Here is a 21,092-nt window from a genome sequence, read left to right as displayed (position 1 = left end):
GGCAAGCCTCTGGTTCTCCAGCCTCTGGTTTTCCAGAAGTCATCCCTGCCTAAACTGGTATGATTTTTTATTTAATTATATCATTTGTTTCTACAGGTTGTCTCATTGCAATTGAAAATTGCCTTCTGCAAGAGCAGTAGGCAATGATGTTCTATAAGTGGCCCCATGCTAACATTAGATACCTCTAACTCCTGTTTCTACAGGATTCTGCAGTCAAGCAGAGAGAGCCGGCATCCTCTAATGTTAAGGAGGTAGAGCAGGTCCAGGAGTCTTCGTCCTCCATTGCAGAGGAAATTGAAGATGTACAAAACTCCTCAAAAACAGAGGAGATCCACCAGCCATCTAATTCCTCCATCACTGCGGACATCAATGACCAGGTTTCATTCTAGAATACCCTCTTTATAGTCATTAATACGGTAGTTTATAGGTAAGGTAAATATGTTGTTTCAAAAGAGTGTGCATACTAATGTGAGATATGCTCTGCCTCCTGTTGCCCCAGGAATCTGCAGAGAAGCAGAAAGATGCCTCTGTGTCCTCCATCGCTGAGGAGATAGAAGGGTCATCAAAGTCCTACGTTTCCAGGAGTGGCATGGCTAGCTACGCTGCTCACAGCCGGGGAGAAGAGGACGAATATGAGGTCGATGACAAGTCCTCAAAGCAGGATGAGACGCACTCCTCCATAGCTGAGGAGATCCTCGATCAGACCTCCATCACCGAGGAGATAAACGAAGAGCCATCAAAGGCCTCTGAGAGTGGGAAGCCATCCCTCAAAAACCTGGTGAGATAATTAATAATAATGAATTGATTGCATTTATATAGCGCCTTTCAAGATACGCAAAGCGTTTTACCTTGTAAGTGGGAGAACTCATCACTGCCTCTTTTGGACTTATATTGATTAGTAAAGATACTGCTTTTGAAGAAGCTAATGTTTGTACAATATTCAATGTCAACAAAAACATGCTAATTTTGCTAATGTTCGATTCCTCTTCCACAGGACACTGATAAGAAGCAGGATGATTTGCACTCCTCCATCGCCGAGGAGATCCTCGATCAGACCTCCATCGCTGAGGAGATAGACATGGCTAGCTCCTCTTCCCACAGCCAGAGAGAAAAGGACAAACTTGAGGTTGATGACAAGTCCTCTCTGAGTGGGAAGTCACCCTTCAAAAACCTGGTAAGATGTCCTCTATTGGATTGATTGTGATTAGTAAATAATCACAATCAACGTGATCTTAAGGAGGCCCCATACAGTTTTGATGGTTGATTGATTTTTTTTATTTCAGTGTCATGCACCTACAATATGTGCCCAGTCAATGCTAATGTTAGATACCTCTTCTCTGTGACTATGCTCATAAGCAGGAGGATGAATCTTACTCCTCCATCGCCGAGGAGATTTCTGACCTGTCCTCAATCTCTGAGGACATGCAGGACCAGTCCTATGCATCCTCCAACCACAGTGCAGGTGATCAGGCCCAGAGCAAGAGAGCCTTGGTGACACCAGCTATGGGAGAGGACAAGTCCTGTACCAGTGGACAGGCATCCTTTAAACAACTGGTGAGAGTTAGTCTACTGGATTGAGGATAATAATACCTCATTAGTTCATCTATAGTGTCTCAAGTCCCTTGTTATACTGTATGTAGTGGTGACGAGTAGAGATGTGAATCAGAGAGCAGCACCATGTTTACTATGGCTCTGTCATGTGATGTTTCTTCCCTAGGATTGTGATGAGGAGCAGAGAGAGGAGTCTCAGTCATCCATCGCTGAGGATATCAACGACCAATCCTCCATCGCTGAGGAACTACAAGATGAGCCCTCTGCCTCCTCCAGTCACAACCCTGATGACCAGGCTGCCTCTGAGAGTGGAAAGACATCCCCCCAAAACCTGGTGAGTTACTCTACTCTACTGGGTGAATAATAGTGGGTAAAGATTCTGCTCTAAGACTGGTCCAATACCAGGGCTAGGGTCAATTCAGTCAGTTCAGAAGTGATTTTAGATTATGTTTAAGATTTGTAAATTGCCCTTGGAGATTTGTAATTTCTTTAATTGAATTGAAATTCACTCTCTGTGAATTGAAAGCGTGTGAATTGACCCCAAACCTGATCCATACTTATATCAGAAACATCTGTTTCATGTTTCACCAGAAGCAAAGTGAGGAGCAGAGAGAGGAGACGTCCAAATCCTCTCTTTCCAAACACATCCAGGACGACGCTCCCTCTGCTTGTGCCTTCCTGTGTGCTGGTGACTTGTTAGCCTGTCTCAGTGGAAAGGACGCGTCTACTCAGGGCAGCGACAAGTCCAAGTCCGCTCGAGCCATTAGTAAAGCGGTAAGAATCATTCCATAACATTTGATAGTGTACTAATTTCAGTGAATCACAATAATTAATTTAGGGCTATGCTGTATATTGTAACAATTATAATCAACACTTGTTACACTGTGCGTACTGTACACAACAATTACTATACTGTAATTACCCAGTGTTATGTACAGTATAACGTCAAGAGTTAAGAGCTTGAGTTTAAATTCATATTGAGTTGATAGCTATTATAAGGTACTGACACGTGATTAAAGTGATCATTTGTCTCCCCCAAATAACTAACCTCAGAATTGTGGCAAGGACTCAGAGATTGCTGCACTAAGAAAGGCTCTGGAGAAGGAGAGGGCAGCCAGAGCCGTTCTCCAGAGTTCGCTGGACAAGAAGCAGTGCAGCTTCCTCAAGATCAGGATGAGAGCCAACAAGATGGCCTCAGAGGGTCAGACCATGATCGTAAAGCTCCAGGGGGAGCTCAAAACCGCCCTCTCTCTGCAGACCAGGGCACTGGAGGAGAGCAACCAGCTTGCGGAGGACAGGCAGGCCCAGGTCCAGAAGCTACAGGCCCTCAGCTCTGAACTTCAGGCCCTGCAGGAGGACAACACAGCCAAGAATGACCTCCTGTTATCGCAGCAGAGCATGAGCCAGAAGCTCCAATGTGACCTGGAGACTGCCTTGTCCCAGCAGCAGAGAGCTGTGGACGAGAACGACAGCCTGGCTGCAGAGAATGAGGCCAGGGTTCGAGAGATGCAGGAGATTATGTCATCCCTGGAGGCAGAGAGAGCTCACAGTGCTGTGTTGCAGGACATGCTTCAGAAGAACAGTGCTGGTAATGGGTCTAAAGTGCAGGCATTGCAAGACGAAAACACAGCAAATGATGCTGTCCTCGATCAGATGGCCTCGGACCTGGAGGTGGAGAAGAACAGAAGCCAGCAGCTCCAGAACGACCTCATGGCTGCCCTCTCACAGTGTAAGAGGGGGCTGGACGAACGTGACCAGCTGGCTCTAGAAAGCCATCCCAGGCTTCTAAGGATAAATGAGCTGCGCTCAGAAAATCTGAAGCTCCGGGGACACCTTGAGTCTGCTCTGTCTGAGCACCAAATGGTGCTGGAGGATCACAACCGGCTGGTTGTGGAGAGTGAGGCCAAGCTCAGAGAGCTTCAAGGGTTGACCACAGCCATGGACGTGGAGAGGGCGAAGGGAGTTCAGCTGCAGGAGGGGCTCCAGAAGGAGACTGCAGAGAAGGAGGCCCTTAGCTGCGAAGTGCAGGCCTTGCAAAGGCAAAATGCAGCAAGCAATTTTAATCTCTCTGAGGTCGGTGTGAGAGCTACTCAGATGGCCTCTGAACTGGTGGAAGAACAGGGTCGGAGCAGAAAGCTCCAGGGCGAAGTCCAGGCTGCCCTCTCTCGGCAGAAGATGGCTCTAGATGAACGAGACAGACTGACTGTGGAGCTAAAGGATGTCAGAGAGGCTTGCACTGAGCTGGAAGAGGCTGTGGCCATAGAGATGGCCGAATCAGAGAAAATCTCCGACCAGCTCAAGGACTGGAATCAACAGCTCTATGAGAAGACTGTAGCCCTGGAGAAGAGTGTCATCGCTCAGCATTACATTAGTTCATCCCTGGAGGCAGAGCGGAAACGCTCTGAGAAGCTGACTATGGATAGCCAGGCCAGGATCAGAGAGCTGCAGGAGCTGAACACACAGCTGACTAAGAGCCTCCAGGCCGAGACCACTGCCAAACAAGTAAGATATTTCAATGACTGTGATGCATTAGGCCAGATTTACTGAGTGTTTACAGTTATTTACAAAGGGAATCAAGCATCTAAGATAAACCCCATGTGCATGTTTTGTTATCTATCTGTATCGGTGTTTACAGTAGAGTTTAAGCATCTAAGAGTAACCCCCCCAAAACAATTTTGAGAAGGAATATTACATTAATTTGCAAATGTTTAATGCTTCATGTTTAAGCTCCCTTGTTAGTGTTTTCATCTTAAATCTGGGCCTTAGCTTTTCTTACATGAATTGGAGCCCCAGTGCTTGTATATGAACAATGTCCATGTCTCTGTGCAGAAATGGGGTGTGTGTGTGTGTGTGTGCATGTGTGTGCGTTTGTGTTCACCCATTCTCTCATTCATTCACTCCATCATTCATTCAGGGCCTGAAGTTGGACCTCATGGATAGCCAGGCCAGGATCAGAGAGCTGCAGGAGCTGAACACACAGCAGACTGAGAGCCTCCAGGCCGAGACCACAGCCAAACAAGTAAGATATTTCAATGACTGTGATGCATTAGGCCAGATTTACTACGTGTTTACAGTTATTTACAAAGGGAATTAAGATCTAGGAGGAGATCACCGTGTGTGTGCTCTGTTATCTATCTGACATGATACTGATACCTGGCGAGGCCATTTTGACATTGTGAATTGAGTTCATTCATTCATTCATTCATTCATTCATTCATTCTCTCATTTATTCACTCTATCATTCATTCAGGTCCTGAGGTTGGAGCTCCAGGGGTTGTCGTCCGAGCACCAGGCCCTGGTGAGTGAGAGTAAAGTCCTCCTCTCCGAAATTCACTCCCTCGTGGTCGAGCACCAGGGTCTGATGAACTCTGTGCGTCGTGAACATTCTGAGCATCTGACCCTCCAGACCGATCTCCAGGCAATGGCTGCTGGCCACCAAGCCCTGCAGTCTGAACATGAGGAAATGAGGAGCAAGTATGAGAGCCTCCGCTCTCAACTCCAGGCCTCTCTTAAAAAGCTTCACAGCGACCTCATTGCTGCCCTCTCTGGTCAACAGAGGTTGGTAGAGGAGAGCAGCCGGCGAGCTCAGGAGCTACAGGAGGCAAGGGATGCCAAGAGGGTACTGGAGGAGGCTGCCGTCAAACAGCTGGCTGAGAGAGAGAATACCTCCAGCCAGTTGCAGGACTTGGACCAGAAGCTTCTGAACCAGACTGAGAACGTGGAGAACACCACAGCAGCCCTGGACAAGCTTAAGAAGGAGCACCAGGGATTCATCGATGAGCACCGTGCTCTGGAGAAGGAGCATGCAGCGTTAATCTCAGAACGCAAAGAGCTTTCCTCTGCCCATCAGCAACTGCTCTCTGACCACCAAATGATAAAATCCAAGCTCCAGGTGCTCCACTTGATATTTAAAATTAGGCCTGGCTTTAGTCAGGATCAGGTAGAGAGGACCATGGTTACAGAGAGGCTGGCTGAATAAAAGTATACAAATTCAACTTGCGGGAATACTGTTTTTCAATAGGGAACATGTTTTATGTTATGGTTCCAGGGGGGAATAACCATGTCCTATAGGAACACTGTAGTTAATATTAACCATCTAGCACCAGAATTACTTCCAGATAGATTTTTATTATGGAAAGTGTTACCATTAGCAAAACAATTGTAGTATCAAACTTGGCCATATAAATGTGAGCTCACACCTAGATACAGCCTCGCTCTAGTGTAGAAACATGTGTCCCCCTCTCTAGGGCTTATCTATGTATTTGAGAATTGAAAATCAGTTTGATCCACTTAAATACACAGCAATGCTTTATGCAAGCTATTAAAATGTACTAAAAGAGGTTACATCTTCATGTGAGATTGTATTGCAAGATGCTTCTGTTTACATTATTTGATTAAAATGAGAGTCCTTGTTGAGACAGTATTTTCTCAAGGCGCAGTGCCTTGTGAATATGGCCTTATGGGTTGAGGTTAAAGGAATGTAGTCTTTAAATGTTGGTCTTTAAATGTATGGTATACAATGGTTGGTAGGTACCATTTAATGTTTTGTGTTTGACAAGGTTTTCTATGTTATTGCATATTTACAGTATTGTACCATGATTTTATTGCAATCTGCTGGAAACTCAGCAAGCCAAGCATTTTGCTGTTAATTTACAGATTCTTTTTAAAAAACGGTAAAATAACAAGTGTACTGTACTCAATTACAGTAATGAGATGTGATATCTACAGGATATGTTGTTGTGTCCTGGGCTATAAAGTCCAAACAATAAAGAACATTGTTAAAACATTTAAAAACAATAATCTGTAAAATAACTGCAAAATGCTTGGCAGATTGCAGTAAAAATACTGTTCAGTTAATTCCCATTCATTTACTGGTATTGACATTTACTTCACATTTGTGTTGTGTTGCCGGACCTCAGACTGTGGGATGAGGCTCGGGGTTGTATTAGTTCCTTCAGGTAACTACAGGGGAGTGGTTCCATGGACACACTTCAAGGTCAGCAGCAAGACTTTGAAATCTATTCTGTAGCTGACTGGGAGTTATATTATGGTCATGTTTCTACATTCTCATCAGGATCTTGGCAGAGCTGTTCTGGATGTATTGCAGCTTCTGCAGGCTCTTGCTGGGTTGCTGTGTTACAGTAATCCAGCCCTGAGGACACAAAGGCGTGGATGAGCTTCTCTGCATCAGGATGTGTGAGGGTCGGACAAAGTTTAAAAATGTTTTTTTTTTTTGGTGTAGGAAAGATGTTTTTGATGTGGATGTCAATCACTAGGGAAGAGTCCAACTTTATGCCAAGGTTGGAGACGGAGCAGAGAGCAGAGAAAGAGAGGTTGGTTATGTTAGAATGATTGACCTGGTGGGGTGTGCCTACAAGTAGGGCTTCAGTTTTGCTGCTGTTAAGTTGTAGATAGTTGACTGTGTAATGGCAAAAAATATATTTGTACTATTTTGTTTTAGTTTTATATGAAATGTATTGACCTTTCTGTGACCCAATGTACTTTGTTATTTTTAATTATGTGACTGAGGAAGAACCAAAACCGACTGCTCCTTCTCCTTGCATCAAAGATGTTATGTGACCTTGGAACACTCCTAACTGCAGGCTGAGGTTTGAGATAGTGGCTCACAACGCCTACGCTTCTTTCCCAGCTTCTTGATCAGCAAACAGGTGCAAGATATGTTTACCCCTAGACCTATGACGTATGAGCATTGGAGTTAAGGATGGTCTTCTCCTCAGCCACAGCATCAGTATCTGAATCCACACTGTTGGTGAAGGAATGCTGATCCAGCTGACCAACGTTGTATAATACTTTCTATATGCATTAAAACTCTCAACTGAGACCAAACATCGTTTATTGTTGTTCACTGAAAGATTTCCATAACAACTGTCATCCAGGCTTTTATTTCCTAGAGGCAAGGGTTGAGGCACACCATGGCTGCAGAGGGGTTTGGGGCTGTTATATAAGGTTGAACCAGCTTAGAGTACGTCCTGATAGTCGTATAGTGGTCCTGAGGTGCTCTAGGAGAATAGAGTGGTCGATGGTATCAAAGGCTGCACTTAAATCCAGGAGACTTGGACAACTTGCTTCAGCAGCTGTTTCTGTGGAAACCACTTTTTCTAGGACCTTGAAAGGCAGGTTAGAGATTGGCCTGTAATTGGCCAATATCTCAGAGTCAAGGTTTGGCTTCTTGAGGAGGGGCTTGTAGTTAATAACTGCTGTTTTGATGCTGCCATACAGTAGGGAGGGGTTAACAGCCTGGGCGATGAGTGGGTGCAGACACGTAGGAAGGGGGGTTGCGGCTGCACCCCCTGTGAGCTGGTGTCGTTTTTTGTGTTTTAATTTATACAGATCTCGTGTTCTTGTGATGGTGTGTGTGACAGTATATGGAAGTCTACTGGTTAAATTGCGTGACTGCTGTAGGATTCTACGCTTTTCACTCACACTAACCACTATGTTATTCTCCTGTCAAATCTTACCAGAATTACTTATTTAACAGGTGATAGGAAACATTTTCGCTGGGTACATAAATGGGGGGGGAGGATTTCTGTCATTGTCAGAATCGGGACAAATAGCCAAAATGCAAGGTGTTCACCTTACTCCATCTCCATCTCTCATTACGTGGCTCTCTCTTACTATATGCAATCACTTTATGTGGTGGTGCGCGTTGACATAGGCTCCTGCTAGATTGTAGTGCAGGTTTGGATGAGTTGGGACTGACATACTGACGAATATATGCAGAGCTGTTTTATTGGGTCCGGGCGGATGCACTCGGGTAAATCAACTGTAGGCCTTGTGTCATTTACCTGAGACCCAGTCATTTCATGCTTTTCACTCACCCTCTCCCATAAAAAGTCACCTGAATTGCTTGTCTAACAGGTGTTATGCAACATTTTCTCTGGGTAGAACATTTTAGGCAGCACCCCCTCACTTCCTATGTAGCTGAGTGGGCTATGGACAGGGGCACAAGCTTTCAATAAGGCAGTGGGAATGAGTCCAGAGAGCAGGATGTTTTCATTTTGGAAAATGTTTCTTCTATATCTCTCTGATCTCTTTGGAGAAACTGTTGAGAGGCTCTGTATGGGGTGGCAGTGGGTCGTGCGGTGGAGGAGTCATGACTGGGGTCTGGTGGATCTGAGAACTGATGGTGGCTTCCATAGGAGACGTGGTTTGTGGCTTAAGGAGATGGTTAAATATAACCCTCCAAGCCCCAATCACTGGCTTTTTTTGTGATTGACTCAAACAACATTTCAACACATTCGATTGAGAGTTGCTCTGAGCTATGTCAGGCATTACTTTCCCAAATAGCTCCGTGGATGACTAACGTTGCCACTCCGTCCATCTTTGAGGGATTATTTTCAAGAAAAGCCAGGAAGCAAAACTGGCTGGTGTGGGCCTTTAAGAGTCAAGCTATTATGTAGATTTGAAAGATCACTGTTCTTACTCCACCATTAGATGGCATGAAACTGAAAAAAAGAAAAGCAAAATAATATAGTAATTTTCCTTCAAAGTTTATTTTTTTACAGTGTAGATTTTGTTAGATATGTACATATTTGAATATTTTTGAGAGTCTGTCATTTTACTTTTACTTGAGTAAGTTTTGATTAAGTATTCTACTTCTCTACTTGTTTTTATCATCCATAACAGCTGAGGGATGGGGCTGGATAAATGTAACTCTCACTCTCAAATTCATAAACAACTACTGATGCAAGGACTGACCATCATCGATGAGATCAAAATAGTCGTTTTAACCATGTTTTGAAGCTATACAGTGTTAGTAAACAATCTCGTATATTTAGTACTGTAGAAAGTGTCAACAAATACTTGTGGACACAGTGACAACAAATACTTGTGGACCTGGGTGGACACCAGGGGGACACGGCGTACCAGAGTTGATGAGGGACAGCGACAGTCAAGAAGTCCGAAGAGAAATGCCTGCATCTGTCTAATCGACTGCGAGGAGTCTAGTGGTAGGCGGGTGGTGTGTGGTTGCTAGGGGGGGTTACCGGAAATGGGCTAAAGCGTCCCTGGAAGCGCCTCCCTGATCGGATTGTTGATGTTTTTAGCTAACTAACGGTAGCAGATTTAGTGCTTTCGTCCGTCTACTCTGTTTTTGACTTTATACACGGAAATGTTGTCAATAATCCTACTTGAATATCTTGACTGATCGTGCCCACGTGGGACAGACGAACGTCGTATAGCAAGCTAGGTAGGTAGCTTGCTAAATCTTATTGTCCTCAAAGTATAACTAACGTCGTTAATCCCAGCGAGTGTAAAATAGCTAGCTAGCTAGCTAATGTGCCAAGTTATCCCCACAGGTAGCTCCGCCGTCGACTAATACTGCTGTCATTTGTCATCATAACTTAACTTTAACTAGCTAATTTAAGATATTGGTATTTGAAATGATCATGTCTAACATGTCCATGTTTCCCCCTATCAGTAACCATGACAGCTGCCGCTGCATCTCTACAGATTGGAGACCAGCTGATCCTAGAAGAGGACTATGATGAGAACTATATCCCCTCTGAACAAGGTAGAGGGAGGTGCAGTGATGCAGATGGGGCTCACTCTTAACTATATAGTATGGGGTTGTACTAGTATGGGGTTCTCCTATTCGACAGATATGTAGCTTGTACATTGATAGAACATAACACACATCTCTGCAACATGCCTGGACATAGAATAGCACTTCAGTCAATAGAGTGTACTGGCATCAAACAAACTGCATAGCATAGGCCAGTGGAGGCTGGGGGAGGTAGAAATCGGAGGACGGCCTCATTGTAATGCATGGAATGGAATTAGGAACTCAATCAAACTCATTGTAATGTGTTGTGTTTAATACATTCCTAATTCCATTCCATGTATTACAATGAGCCTGTCCTTTGATTTGTCCTCAGCTGGTATAGACGACATAAAAAATGTAATCCATGCTCCCCGACATTTTGGGTGAATGATGTCCTCCAGCAGCCATGTAGCAGATCTGTGCTTTAGCCAACTCCCTTGTCTTCGTCACACCAAGTATGTAATATCATAGCAACAATATTTAACAATAATATCTTTCGGCTCAAGTGGACACATCACCATTGCCTTTGCACATACAGATCTGAAGCCAGGATAGTCCTGTGTCTTAGCTTGCTTAGGACGGGGGGTTTCCTGACTGCTTGCTTCCCCCTCCTAGAGATCCACGAGTACGCACGAGAGATCGGCATTGATCCCGATCGGGAGCCGGAGCTCCTGTGGCTGGCCAGGGAAGGCATCGTGGCCCCTCTGCCTCCCGAGTGGAAACCCTGGTAAGGCTGGCTTCGGCCAACTGGATCTGCCTGGAGCTGTCCGTTTAACAGGGAGTATTCAAATAACTGATTTGTAGACACAGCAACCAAATTATTTAATTGGTTCTCTGGGTCTGTGTGAATTTGAATTCACACTCATTCTCATCTGAATTAGTACATTTACATTTATGGCATTTAGCAGACGCCTTTATCCAAAGCGACTTACAACAATACATTTGTTTAAGTAAGTGAATCATCTATCCAACAGTCATCATACTTTTTTTTATTTTTTTTATATATATTTTATTAGCAGGAGAGAACTTGTACAGGGGGGTAGCAGGGGAGAGGAGGTCTCGGGGTTAGGATTAGTATGGGGGGGGGGGGGTAGTGAGGGTGAAGCGGTCTTTAGGAGGGACTGTTAAGTAGCTTGAAGAGATGGGTTTTCAGTCTACGGCGGGGTTCTCCCCAAAGAATGTAAGAGTGGCGCTGCGCCTGCGCCTCTATGTAAACATTTCGAGGCAAATTAAACTATATATTTAGTAATGATAGAGTAACTGTCTTTGATAGCCAACAACATTGTTGTTAAAAGCGAAAGTGAAAGTGTAATGATGTTCCTCAGTGAATTCAGCGTTGTAGCGGTATTTTTGTGCATTTTGACATGAATAAATGCAAGTCGGGTTTTAAACACAGATTTTGTGTGAATTCCAGTTCTTACCGCACTGTGTTCACCACTAAATACAAACATCTACAACTACAACTTTGACAGTGAGTCATTAAGCCACACAAAAGCAAGTTATCCACCAATGTTTCTGACCAGGGTGCGCACACCACACACTCAAAAATGAAGTAAAATTGATTTGGTCATACTACAGGTCACTACACCACTCTCATTGGTCGTGTACTTCTCCTGGGTCCTGAGAAGTCTGCGTTTGGCTCCATCTCTGACCTCTTGAGCTGTCCCTTCCTATCTGACCACACACACGTGCAGTCTTGACAATTGTATAATGTGAAGTGTGCCTAGTGAGCCGTTAGAAGTTAAACCAATTAGCCACATATGCGCCAACAGAGGCATCAGTAGCCTGAGGGAGATGAATCAGAGGATTCAAGACAGGATAGTTGTCATCTGAATCAGAGGATTCAGCATTGACAGGAACAACTCCTCACCACAGATATATATGAACTGTCAGTTGATAAACAACTCCTCACCACAGATATATATGAACTGTAGAAGTCGGTTGATAAAACGCCCCTTTTTTAACTAAAAAAAGAAAGTATTAACAGTATCAGGAAGTATACTGCATTCTAATGTGTTGTTCCTTCCGTTATGTCATGTATAGGAAATGCAGTCAATGTAAGGTTAATGCTGCTTATGTGTCATGTTTAACTGCTTTTTCCATGCTATTTACCTTGTATGACTATAAATCATAGGCTGGCGAGCTCAATGTTGTTGTTGTTTTTTTGGTGGAAAGGTTAATAACATTTTCACATCCGCTGGTCTGTCTCCCTTCTCTGGGCTCTTGAGGTGCTGAAGTGACCCCCCTCCTCTCCCTCTCCCTCCTCTCCTCCCCCCTCCCCCTCCTCTCGTAGCCAGGATGTGACGGGGGACGTCTACTACTTCAACTTCTCCTCCGGCCAGTCCACCTGGGACCACCCCTGTGATGAACAGTACCGCGGCCTGGTGACGCAGGAGCGTGAACGCAGCCCCGCCACAGCCGCCTCTGCACCCAGAAAGGACAAGGAGACGACGGTGATGACGAAGAAGAAGAAGAAAGACAAGAAGGACAAAAAGGAGAAAAAGAAGAAGGAGAAAGAGCAGGAGGTCCTCAAGCCACCTGGAGTGAGTGGATGGTTGTTTTAGTCGGTGGAGGTAGAAGCCAGAGCAAGGGCTCGTTGTAAGGCATGGAATGGAATGAGACGCTGTGGTGTGTTTGATACCATTACTCATTCCGCTCCATGCATTACAATAACCCCGTCCTACGATTTCTACCTCCACCAGCCTCCCCTGTATTCAATGCCTTCAATGCTCTGTGAGAAAAACGCATGATGCGACATTCTCAGGTTCATGTATCAGAACACTGCAGTGCTGTTAAACAGATTGAGACCTAGTGGTCTAAAAATAACTGATTGAAGTCAGTCACATGCCTGTTCTATTCTCTATTCTCTATAGTCACTGGGCATGACAGAGTAAAGCTCTGTGAACAGAGTGGAAAGGAAGTGAAGTGAGGTAGCATAGAGCTGATTGCTTGGTTAAACTGAATAAAAGAGACTACATTTCTACATTTTGTTGGCCACCTGTGTTGGTCAAATAGCCTTCTTGGTTGTTTCGTATGCCGACGATAGTTGTGACAGTGATTGTCACTGTACACCAGTGGAGGCTGGTGGAGGGTCTTAAACACACGTGTCTTTAATGCCATTCCTCATTCCATTCCATGCATTACACTGAGCCCGTCCCTCGATTTCTACCTCCACTGGTGTACAGTGATTAGTTAGCCTACAGTATACACACTTTTCCAAGTCATTTTCCAATTCTCCACTGCTATCCTACCTCTCCATTTCTCCTTTCACATAAATGTACCCATCCTTCCTCTAACCAGTCTGAAGTCAGAGGGAAAAGCAAGAAAAAGTCAGGGAAGGCCACCAGCAAGTCTAAGGGGCCATCTCTCACATCCCTTAATGCCCAATCCAGTACAGCTGCCTCCTTATCCCCCCTGTCCTCCCTCCGTTCCCTCACCAAGCCCCTCCTCTCTTCCCTGCCTGCCCCTCTCTCCCCTCTGGGTAGAGCTGCCCGCTGCAGGAAGGCCCTGGAGGACGCCCACGAGATCCTGGGTTATATTCCTGGCCTCTCTAGAGATCTCCCTTCTGAAGTGTCAGAGATTCAGCCTCCCCCCCCCACTTCTCTTGCTCGCTGTCCCAGCTCTCACCACGCCTCTGCAGCTTCTCAGCCTCCCCCGTCCCTCTCTCCTCCTCCTGCCACAGCCCCAGGTAACAGTGGGAGTGCCCCTGGGGCGAGGTCGTCGTTGAGGCTACCACAAGACCACGAAGAGTGGGACAGGGCGGTCGGGTTTGGCCTGGGGTTGGAGCCCACTGTCTCAGAGCTGGGGGTAAAGATCGAGGAGCAGGGAGAGAGGCTGGAGCTTTATACTGCTGTAGGACATGGAGGAGGAGGGAGAGGGAGAGGAGGAGGCGGTAGAGGAAGAGGGAGAGGGAGAGGGAGAGGGAGGAATGGAGAGGACCTGTGCCAGAGCAGTAGTGAGGCAATTATTCATGTCAGCCAAGAGGGAGGCGCAGGGGAGCTTACGGCTGAGGAGGAGTTGGAATGGAGGGGGGCAGGAGGGGGCAGGGGCACCAAGAGGCTCTGGGAGAGCCTGAGTGACTGTAGCGATCCGGAGGAGGTGGTCTGTTGGTCAGTGGAGGTAGAGGAGGAGGAGGAAGATGGCAGCCGTCTGCTCCAGCTGCCTCCTCCGTCGTATGGTTACTCCACACCAGGGGAACGCAGGATGACGGAGCCTTTTGAGAGTGGAGGAGGACAAGCCAAACACCATGGTGGTCAGGAGAGGGGAACAGCTCACCTACTGGACACCAGGGACAGTGAGCAGGACCTCGCCTCCTACCTGGCCCCTCTTTGTCTGTCCCCTGTCCCCACTACATCCCTCTCCTGCCAGTCCACAGACAGAGAGGAGATAGGAGAGGAGGGCATGGCTGCCCCAGCAGAGCAGGGCAGGACAGGGCTTCAACAGGTAACCACAGACAGACAGACTGAGGACAGACAGACAGACAGGCAGATAGACAGAGGGACTGAGGACAGACAGACAAACAGACAGACAGACAGGCAGACAGGTTAAATAAAAGATGTGTGTGCAGGAACTGAGATTGAGATTTAGAACTGAGATCTACTGTAGTGAGGGATTGATTGATTGATTGATTGATTGATAGAGAGGCAGGTTAGGGATTGGTAGAAGGCTCTGAACTAAATTCCACTTTAACAGGTCCGGTAAGAGGCTAATTGAATTCACGGTGATTACTGTTACATTGATCTCTCTTATCTATCTTGTATATTCACATGTCTGTCTCTGTGTCTCTCAGCCTTTGAGCTCAGTCCGTGGGCCCCTGCAGGCCCCGTTGGGCAGCCTGGCCCCTCTACGAGGTCTTGACACCCCCGGTCCCATCCCATCCCTGAGGGGATCACTGGGCAGCTCTGGGGGTCTGGAGCCCCTCAAGAGCCCCCTCGGGGTAAGACCTACCACCGTCATCATACACAACAATCATTACTACCAGTGGTCCTCTGTGGCTCAGTTGGTAGAGCATGGCGCTAACAACGCTTAGGTTGTGGGTTTGATTCCCACTGGGACCATATATACTGAAATGTATGCACTCACTGCAATGTAAGTCGCTTTGGATAAAAGCGTCAGCTAAATGGCATATATCATCATGGTATGCCAGGGTTCTCTGCAGGAGTTTTGAACAAGGTGGCGCTGGATTATGAAAGCCAACTCGCATTTATTCATGTCAAAATGCGAAACAAATACAGCTAAATCGCTGAATTAACTGAAGAATATAATAACGCTTTCACTTTGCTCTGAAATGTTTACATAGTGGCACAGCCAAGTGGAGAAGAGCTGACAACTATCCTCTGTCTGTGTGTCTGTCTGTCCATCCACTGTCTCTCTTCCCCCCCCCCCCCCCTCTTTTTCTCTCTGATCACCCCCCTCCTCCCACCCCCTCTCCCTCCTCTCTCTCCAGGGTCCACTCTCCAGTCTTGGGTCCAGCCTGCTCGGGGGCAGACAGGAGGAGCGGGTGTCCTTCACTCTGCCCGGGTTCGAGGATGAAGAGGACAAGATCTCAGAGGACGAGGTAGCTAGATACATCTTTCAACTGGCAATATACACTTAAAAGGGCAATCTGGGATTCAGACAACAATAAAGCGGTCACACCGCCACTTTTTTTTAAAGTCAACATTTTTTATATATATCAAATCCCAGATTGCCCCTTTGAAAGCTTAGTGTGACATTACATACACAACTGTAGCAGAGTTTGTGTGAATTGTTTTGCTATAGAAATGAGATAATATAAATGCAAGAATCCCTCTCTTCTTGAATACAATGCAGCAGAGGTCAAGAATATGAGTAAGAACCAATGTAATAAGTAAATAAATAAAATGAAGGTGATTTTGTCTTCAGAGTCCTCGTGGCTCAGCTCGGCTGCTCCAGAACCTCCACCTGGACCTGGATGCTCTGGGAGGAGGTCTGCAGTATGAGGTACAGCACGAGTGTTAGCATCAGGGGAGGCTGGTGGAGGTAGAAATCGGAGGACAGGGTGATTGTAGTGCATGGAATGTCCCAATACCATTCCTCATTCCATTCCATGCCTTACAATGAGCCCGTCCTCTGATTTCTACCTCTACCTGTATCCTCCACTGGTTAGCAGGTACTACATAGCAGCAGGACTTCACATACTGTAGCACCAGCCTCTCCTAGACCAGAAAAGTGCTTCATTTAACACATTTTGTTCTTTCATGAACAGAAGATTGACCTGCAAAGGTGGATTTTACAATTGTTACTATCTCACAGCTTTGCGGCTGGGTTGTCAGGAGAAATTGCTACTGAAGTGCTACTGAAACTACAAAGCTTTTGGGAAAATTACCCCTGATCATCTAAATGCAACCTTCAAGTTTTCTGCTCAACTGAGTTCACAGAGTTCAACTGCTCAGTCTTAAAGCACGTCCCTTTAGCCCATTTCTGCTGCTTAGTACTTTGGTTTCATGTACAGTATGAGACCTTTTTTATGTCTGTCTGTCTGTCTGTCTGTCTCTGTGTGTGTCTGTCTGTCTCTGTGTGTGTCTGTCTGTCTGTCTGTGTCTGTCTGTCTGTCTGTGTCTGTCTGTGCGTGCGTGCGTGCGTGTGTGTGTACAGTATTATACCATTTGTGTGTGCATGTGCGTGTGTGTACAGTATGATACCATTTGCATGTGCGTGTGTGTACAGTATGATACCATTTGCATGTGCGTGTGTGTACAGTATGATACCATTTCTGTGTCTGTGTGCGTGCGTGAGCGCATGCGTGTGCGTGTGTGTGTGTGTACAGTATGATACCATTTCAGATATGCACAGCACACTCAGGCGTGTGTGTCTGTGGATCACCATAGGTCACACATGGAAGGCCCTTCCATGTGTGCATGGTATGTTAATAGAATGCTTGCAGACTTTCCAAACTCCCAACCGCTTGACATTTTATAAGGCTATGTCATCACAGGTGTGTGTGTTGTTTTGTCTTTTATTGTGGTTGTTGTGTGGTTGTCAGGACAGTGAAGCCAGTGGAGGTCCACCCCCAGAGGAGAGGACCGAGCCGGAGCTCCAGGACCTAGCTTTGTCTGGAGACCACAGCCCTGAGCCCCCCTCTCAACAGGTAGCTGACCCCCCCCCCCCCCGACACACACACACACACACACATTCCCCCCCTGACCCCATGTACCCTCACTCCTGCTGGGGCTGCACCATTCTCAGTTTCTCTCTCTCTTTTGCTGCCTGTTTGCTTGTGTGTTTCTCTCTCTCTTCCTCTGTCTCTCTCTCTCACTGTCTCCCTTTCCCTCTGTCTATCTGTCTGTCTGTCTCTTCCTCTATCACTCTCTCTCTCTTTCTCTCTCTCTCCACTGCATCAACTCCCACTGTCACTCCTTGCATTGTACAGCAACTCCCTGAACACGATGTTCAACAGTCTCTAGAATTAAACATTCCACTAGATTTAAAGGACTAAAAACTAAAAGGAGCACACAACATGCGGATTGGACAGTGGGAGGAGCTATCATTTGGGAAAACTCCATATAATATATGCCATTTAGCTGATGCTTTTATCCAAAGCGACTTACATTGCAGTGAGTGCACACATTTTTCAGTATATATGGTCCCAGCGGGAATCAAACCCCCAACCTAAGTGTTGTTAGTGCTATGCTCTACCAACTGAGCCACAGAGGACCATATTCAGACATGGCACCTTTCTTTCATAGATCATAACTTGTACTTGTGATACTAAATTAATGTGTTTGTTTGACTCTTGTGTCTCTATCTCTCCCGTGACCTGGATGTGGTTGTGTGTATCTCTCCTGGTGACCTGGATGTGGTTGTGTGTATCTCTCCTGGTGACCTGGATGTGGTTGTGTGTATCTCTCCTGGTGACCTGGATGTGGTTGTGTGTATCTCTCCCGTGACCTGGATGTGGTTTGTGTATCTCTCTCGGTGACCTGGATGTGGTTGTGTAGCTGTTGTGTTGTTGGAACCTATCCTGGGGTCACGGCTGTCACTGTGTCTTCCTGTTGGTCCTCTTATCCTCGTATTGTCATTGTTACTGCTTTGCCGTTTGAGTCAGTCATGTGACCTCCACGTTATTCACATCAGCCTATCACAGAGCTCCCCTCCCTCCCTCTCTGAGTCTGTCTCTGATGTTGTCACTCAGTTTATTGTTTGTTTGTTGTTGTTGACATGACTGTTCTCTTCTGATGAGTTCTATATACGGAATGCGTGAGTGGGGTTTGCATGCAGTTCAGGTTCCCTAGTGTGTCTCTGTGTCACAATCTGTTGTCAACCCCCCCTCCCTCCTTCCTTTTCTCTCTCTTTTTGTTTTTGTGTCTTTTTGCACACCCTCCCTCTCTTTCTCTCTGGGTTCCACCCTCCTCCCTCCCTCTCCAAGGACTCCCTTCGTGGACGCCACCTCTGCTCCTCTCCACGCGTGGGCAGCAGAGACTGTAGTAGCGCTGGGGTCTGCCCCCCAACCCCGGACCCCCAGCCTGGTACAGCTATAGACAGGCTGGAGGAGGAGGAGGGAGAGGAAGGAGAGAGTGTGGCTGAGGAGGAAGGAGGTCATGAAGAGGAGGACCAGGGAGAAGAAGAGGGAGAAAAAGAAGTGAGTGCAGAGAAAGGAGAGGAAGAGGAGGGAGGGGATGTGGAGGCTGAGATCAGTGAGGAGGTACAATGCGAAGAAAAAGAGGAGGAGGAGGAGGAGGGAGAGGAGAAAAGTGACAAGGTCATAGAAAAGGATGTCAACAGTGAGGAAAAGGAGGATGAAGAAAAAGAGGAAAGCGAAGCTGAGAAATGTTTGAAAAGTGATGAGGTAAAAGAGAGTTGTGTTATAAGTGAAGAGAAGGATGGAGAGGACGAAGAGAGGGAAGACGTGATAGAGAGATGTATTAAAGGTAAAGAAGAAGAGGAAAGTGATGAGGTTGTTGAGAGCTGTGTAGAAAGAGAGGGAGGTCAAGACCACGATGAACAGGAGGAAGAGGAGAAAGTGGAAGAGAAGGAGAAAAAGATAAAAGAGGGGGAACAGGAGCAGGAGAGTGATGAGATAGTAGAAAGCTGTATTAAAGATGAGGGAGAGGGGGAGAGGGAGAATGAGGGAGGAGAAGATAAAAACATTGAAGAAGGGAGGGAGGGAGAGCCAGAAGGGGAGCAAGAGGAGGAGAACATAGTGGAAAGAAAGGAGGGCAGAGTGGAGGATAGTATCAAAGGGCCTGTACTAAGTGAGGAAGAAGAGGCACATGAGAATAGTGATGAAGTGGTGGAGAGGTGTGAGAAAAGTGAGGAGGAGAAGGTCGAGAGGGAGGAGGAGAAGGGTAAAGATGAGGGTGATGAAGAAGAGAGTGATGAAGTGGTGGAAAGATGTGTGAAAAGTGAGGAGGAGGGGGTAGAGAGGGAGGAAGAAGAGGGGAAGGAGGTGGAAGGTAAAGAAGAGGAGGAAGAAGAGAAGGAGGAGAAGGGTAAAGATGAGGCAGAGGAAGAGAGTGATGAAGTGGTGGAGAGATATATAAAAAGTGAGGAGGAGGATGAAGGTGAAGAGGAGGAAGAGAGGGAGGAGGAGGGTAAAGAAGAGGTGGAGGAGGAAGAGAGCGCTGAAGTGGTGGAGAGATGTGTGAGAAGCGAAGATGGGGGGGAGGAGAGTGAAAAGGCCTTAGAGAGATCGTCTCTGAGTCAAAAACTCGTCAGTGAAGGAGAAGAGAGTAGTCAGGAGGTGGAGAGGTCTGTACGAGGGGAAGGAGGAGGAGTAGAGGAGGGAGAAGAGGCTGAGGACAGCGAGTCAGTGGAGAGGTGTCTAACAAGCGAGGGAGGAGAAAAGGAGGGAGAGGAAGAAGTGGAAGACAGCGAGGGGTCGGTGGAGCATTGTGTTCGGGCGGGTCGCGCCGTGCAGAAACCCCAAACGCCCGCAAGCGACGCGGAAGCAGTCGAGAGATTCCAACAGGAAACAGTTTACCACAAAGCCCCCAAGCTGGGGCAGCAGAAGAAGAAGGAGGCGGAGCGTACAAGATCAGACATTGGCCAGAAGAAGAGTGCTCCCAAAAAATCCCCTATCCCAGCTGAGGTAGGGCTTGGTGTACTGTGGCTGTGTGCCCCGCCCCCTGCCCCCCGCCTCCCCCTGTGTGCCTTTCCCGCATGCACACACCTGTGCCCCAGTCCCCCAGGCACCTGGCCCTCCCTTGCACAGCTGGAGGGGCCCAATCCACTCGTCTTAAGGGCTGCCCACCATGGGCCTCCCCCTCTCTCTCCCAACCAACCAACACAGAGTCAGTCCACCAAACCTCCAGCCTTTCAGCCATAGGCCTTCTAGCACTTGAACCCCCTGAGGACTAGGATTGGATTATTCCCTTGCCCCCTCTGGTTGGATTCACCCTCCACCCCTCCAGCTCCTCTCTCCACCTCTGCTGTGACTGTCCGATTAGAGCAGCGCAGCCATGTCTCTGCCCAGCCCGTCCCTCCTGCTGGCTGCCTGCCTGTGTGTGGTGCTCTTTGCTTGGCCAGCTCTCTACTGCCTCTGCCTGCCTGCCTGGCCTGCTGTTCTGTGTTAGATGTGTGTGTGTTAGAGGTGTGTCTGCTATGAGGGTCTTCATAGTAGGTGTGTGTGTGTGTGTGTGTGTGCGTGCTTGACTGTGTGTGTGCTTGACTGTGTGTGTGTGTGTGTGTGTGTGTGTGTGTGTGTGTGTGTGTGTGTGTGTGTGTGTGTGTGTGCGCTTCATGTCATTAACTGAGAGTGCGTGTGTGTGTTTGCCGCAGGAGTCTGAGGCCAGCGAACACATAGACGTTGTCTCGTCATCCACTGATGATGTCAAGGTACATTATTCTGATTAAGTCAATATACGTAACTCCCTGTGCTGAGCTTGTTTTGAATAACTGAATATTTAATTATATTATAACATACTATACTTCTATAGAATACATGCTTTGTACGTCATGAACAATGCTAGGATACGGCTACCTCCACCAGCCTCCCCTGATTTGAGCATACTGTAGATCA

At 46.9% G+C, this 21,092-nt stretch overlaps 1 protein-coding gene across 1 annotated transcript in view; it reads left to right on the top strand.

Moving 5' to 3' along the window:
* Positions 1-9,625: 9,625 nt before the first annotated feature.
* The window catches only part of cep164 (centrosomal protein 164), a 26,017-nt gene continuing 14,550 nt past the window's right edge, over positions 9,626-21,092 (top strand). The window contains exons 1-10 of the mRNA XM_083694763.1: positions 9,626-9,760; positions 9,992-10,084; positions 10,730-10,841; positions 12,408-12,657; positions 14,904-15,050; positions 15,561-15,671; positions 15,998-16,075; positions 17,118-17,222; positions 18,501-18,713; positions 20,852-20,908. Coding sequence (XP_083550889.1) covers positions 9,997-10,084; positions 10,730-10,841; positions 12,408-12,657; positions 14,904-15,050; positions 15,561-15,671; positions 15,998-16,075; positions 17,118-17,222; positions 18,501-18,713; positions 20,852-20,908 — 1,161 coding nt within the window. The 5' untranslated portion in view covers positions 9,626-9,760; positions 9,992-9,996. The remainder of the gene's footprint in view (positions 9,761-9,991; positions 10,085-10,729; positions 10,842-12,407; positions 12,658-14,903; positions 15,051-15,560; positions 15,672-15,997; positions 16,076-17,117; positions 17,223-18,500; positions 18,714-20,851; positions 20,909-21,092) is intronic.

The sequence above is a fragment of the Argentina silus genome (assembly GCF_951799395.1).
Source record: "Argentina silus genome assembly, chromosome: X".
Taxonomy (NCBI): Eukaryota; Metazoa; Chordata; class Actinopteri; order Argentiniformes; family Argentinidae; genus Argentina; species Argentina silus.
This window is presented reverse-complemented; position numbering and strand designations above follow the sequence as displayed.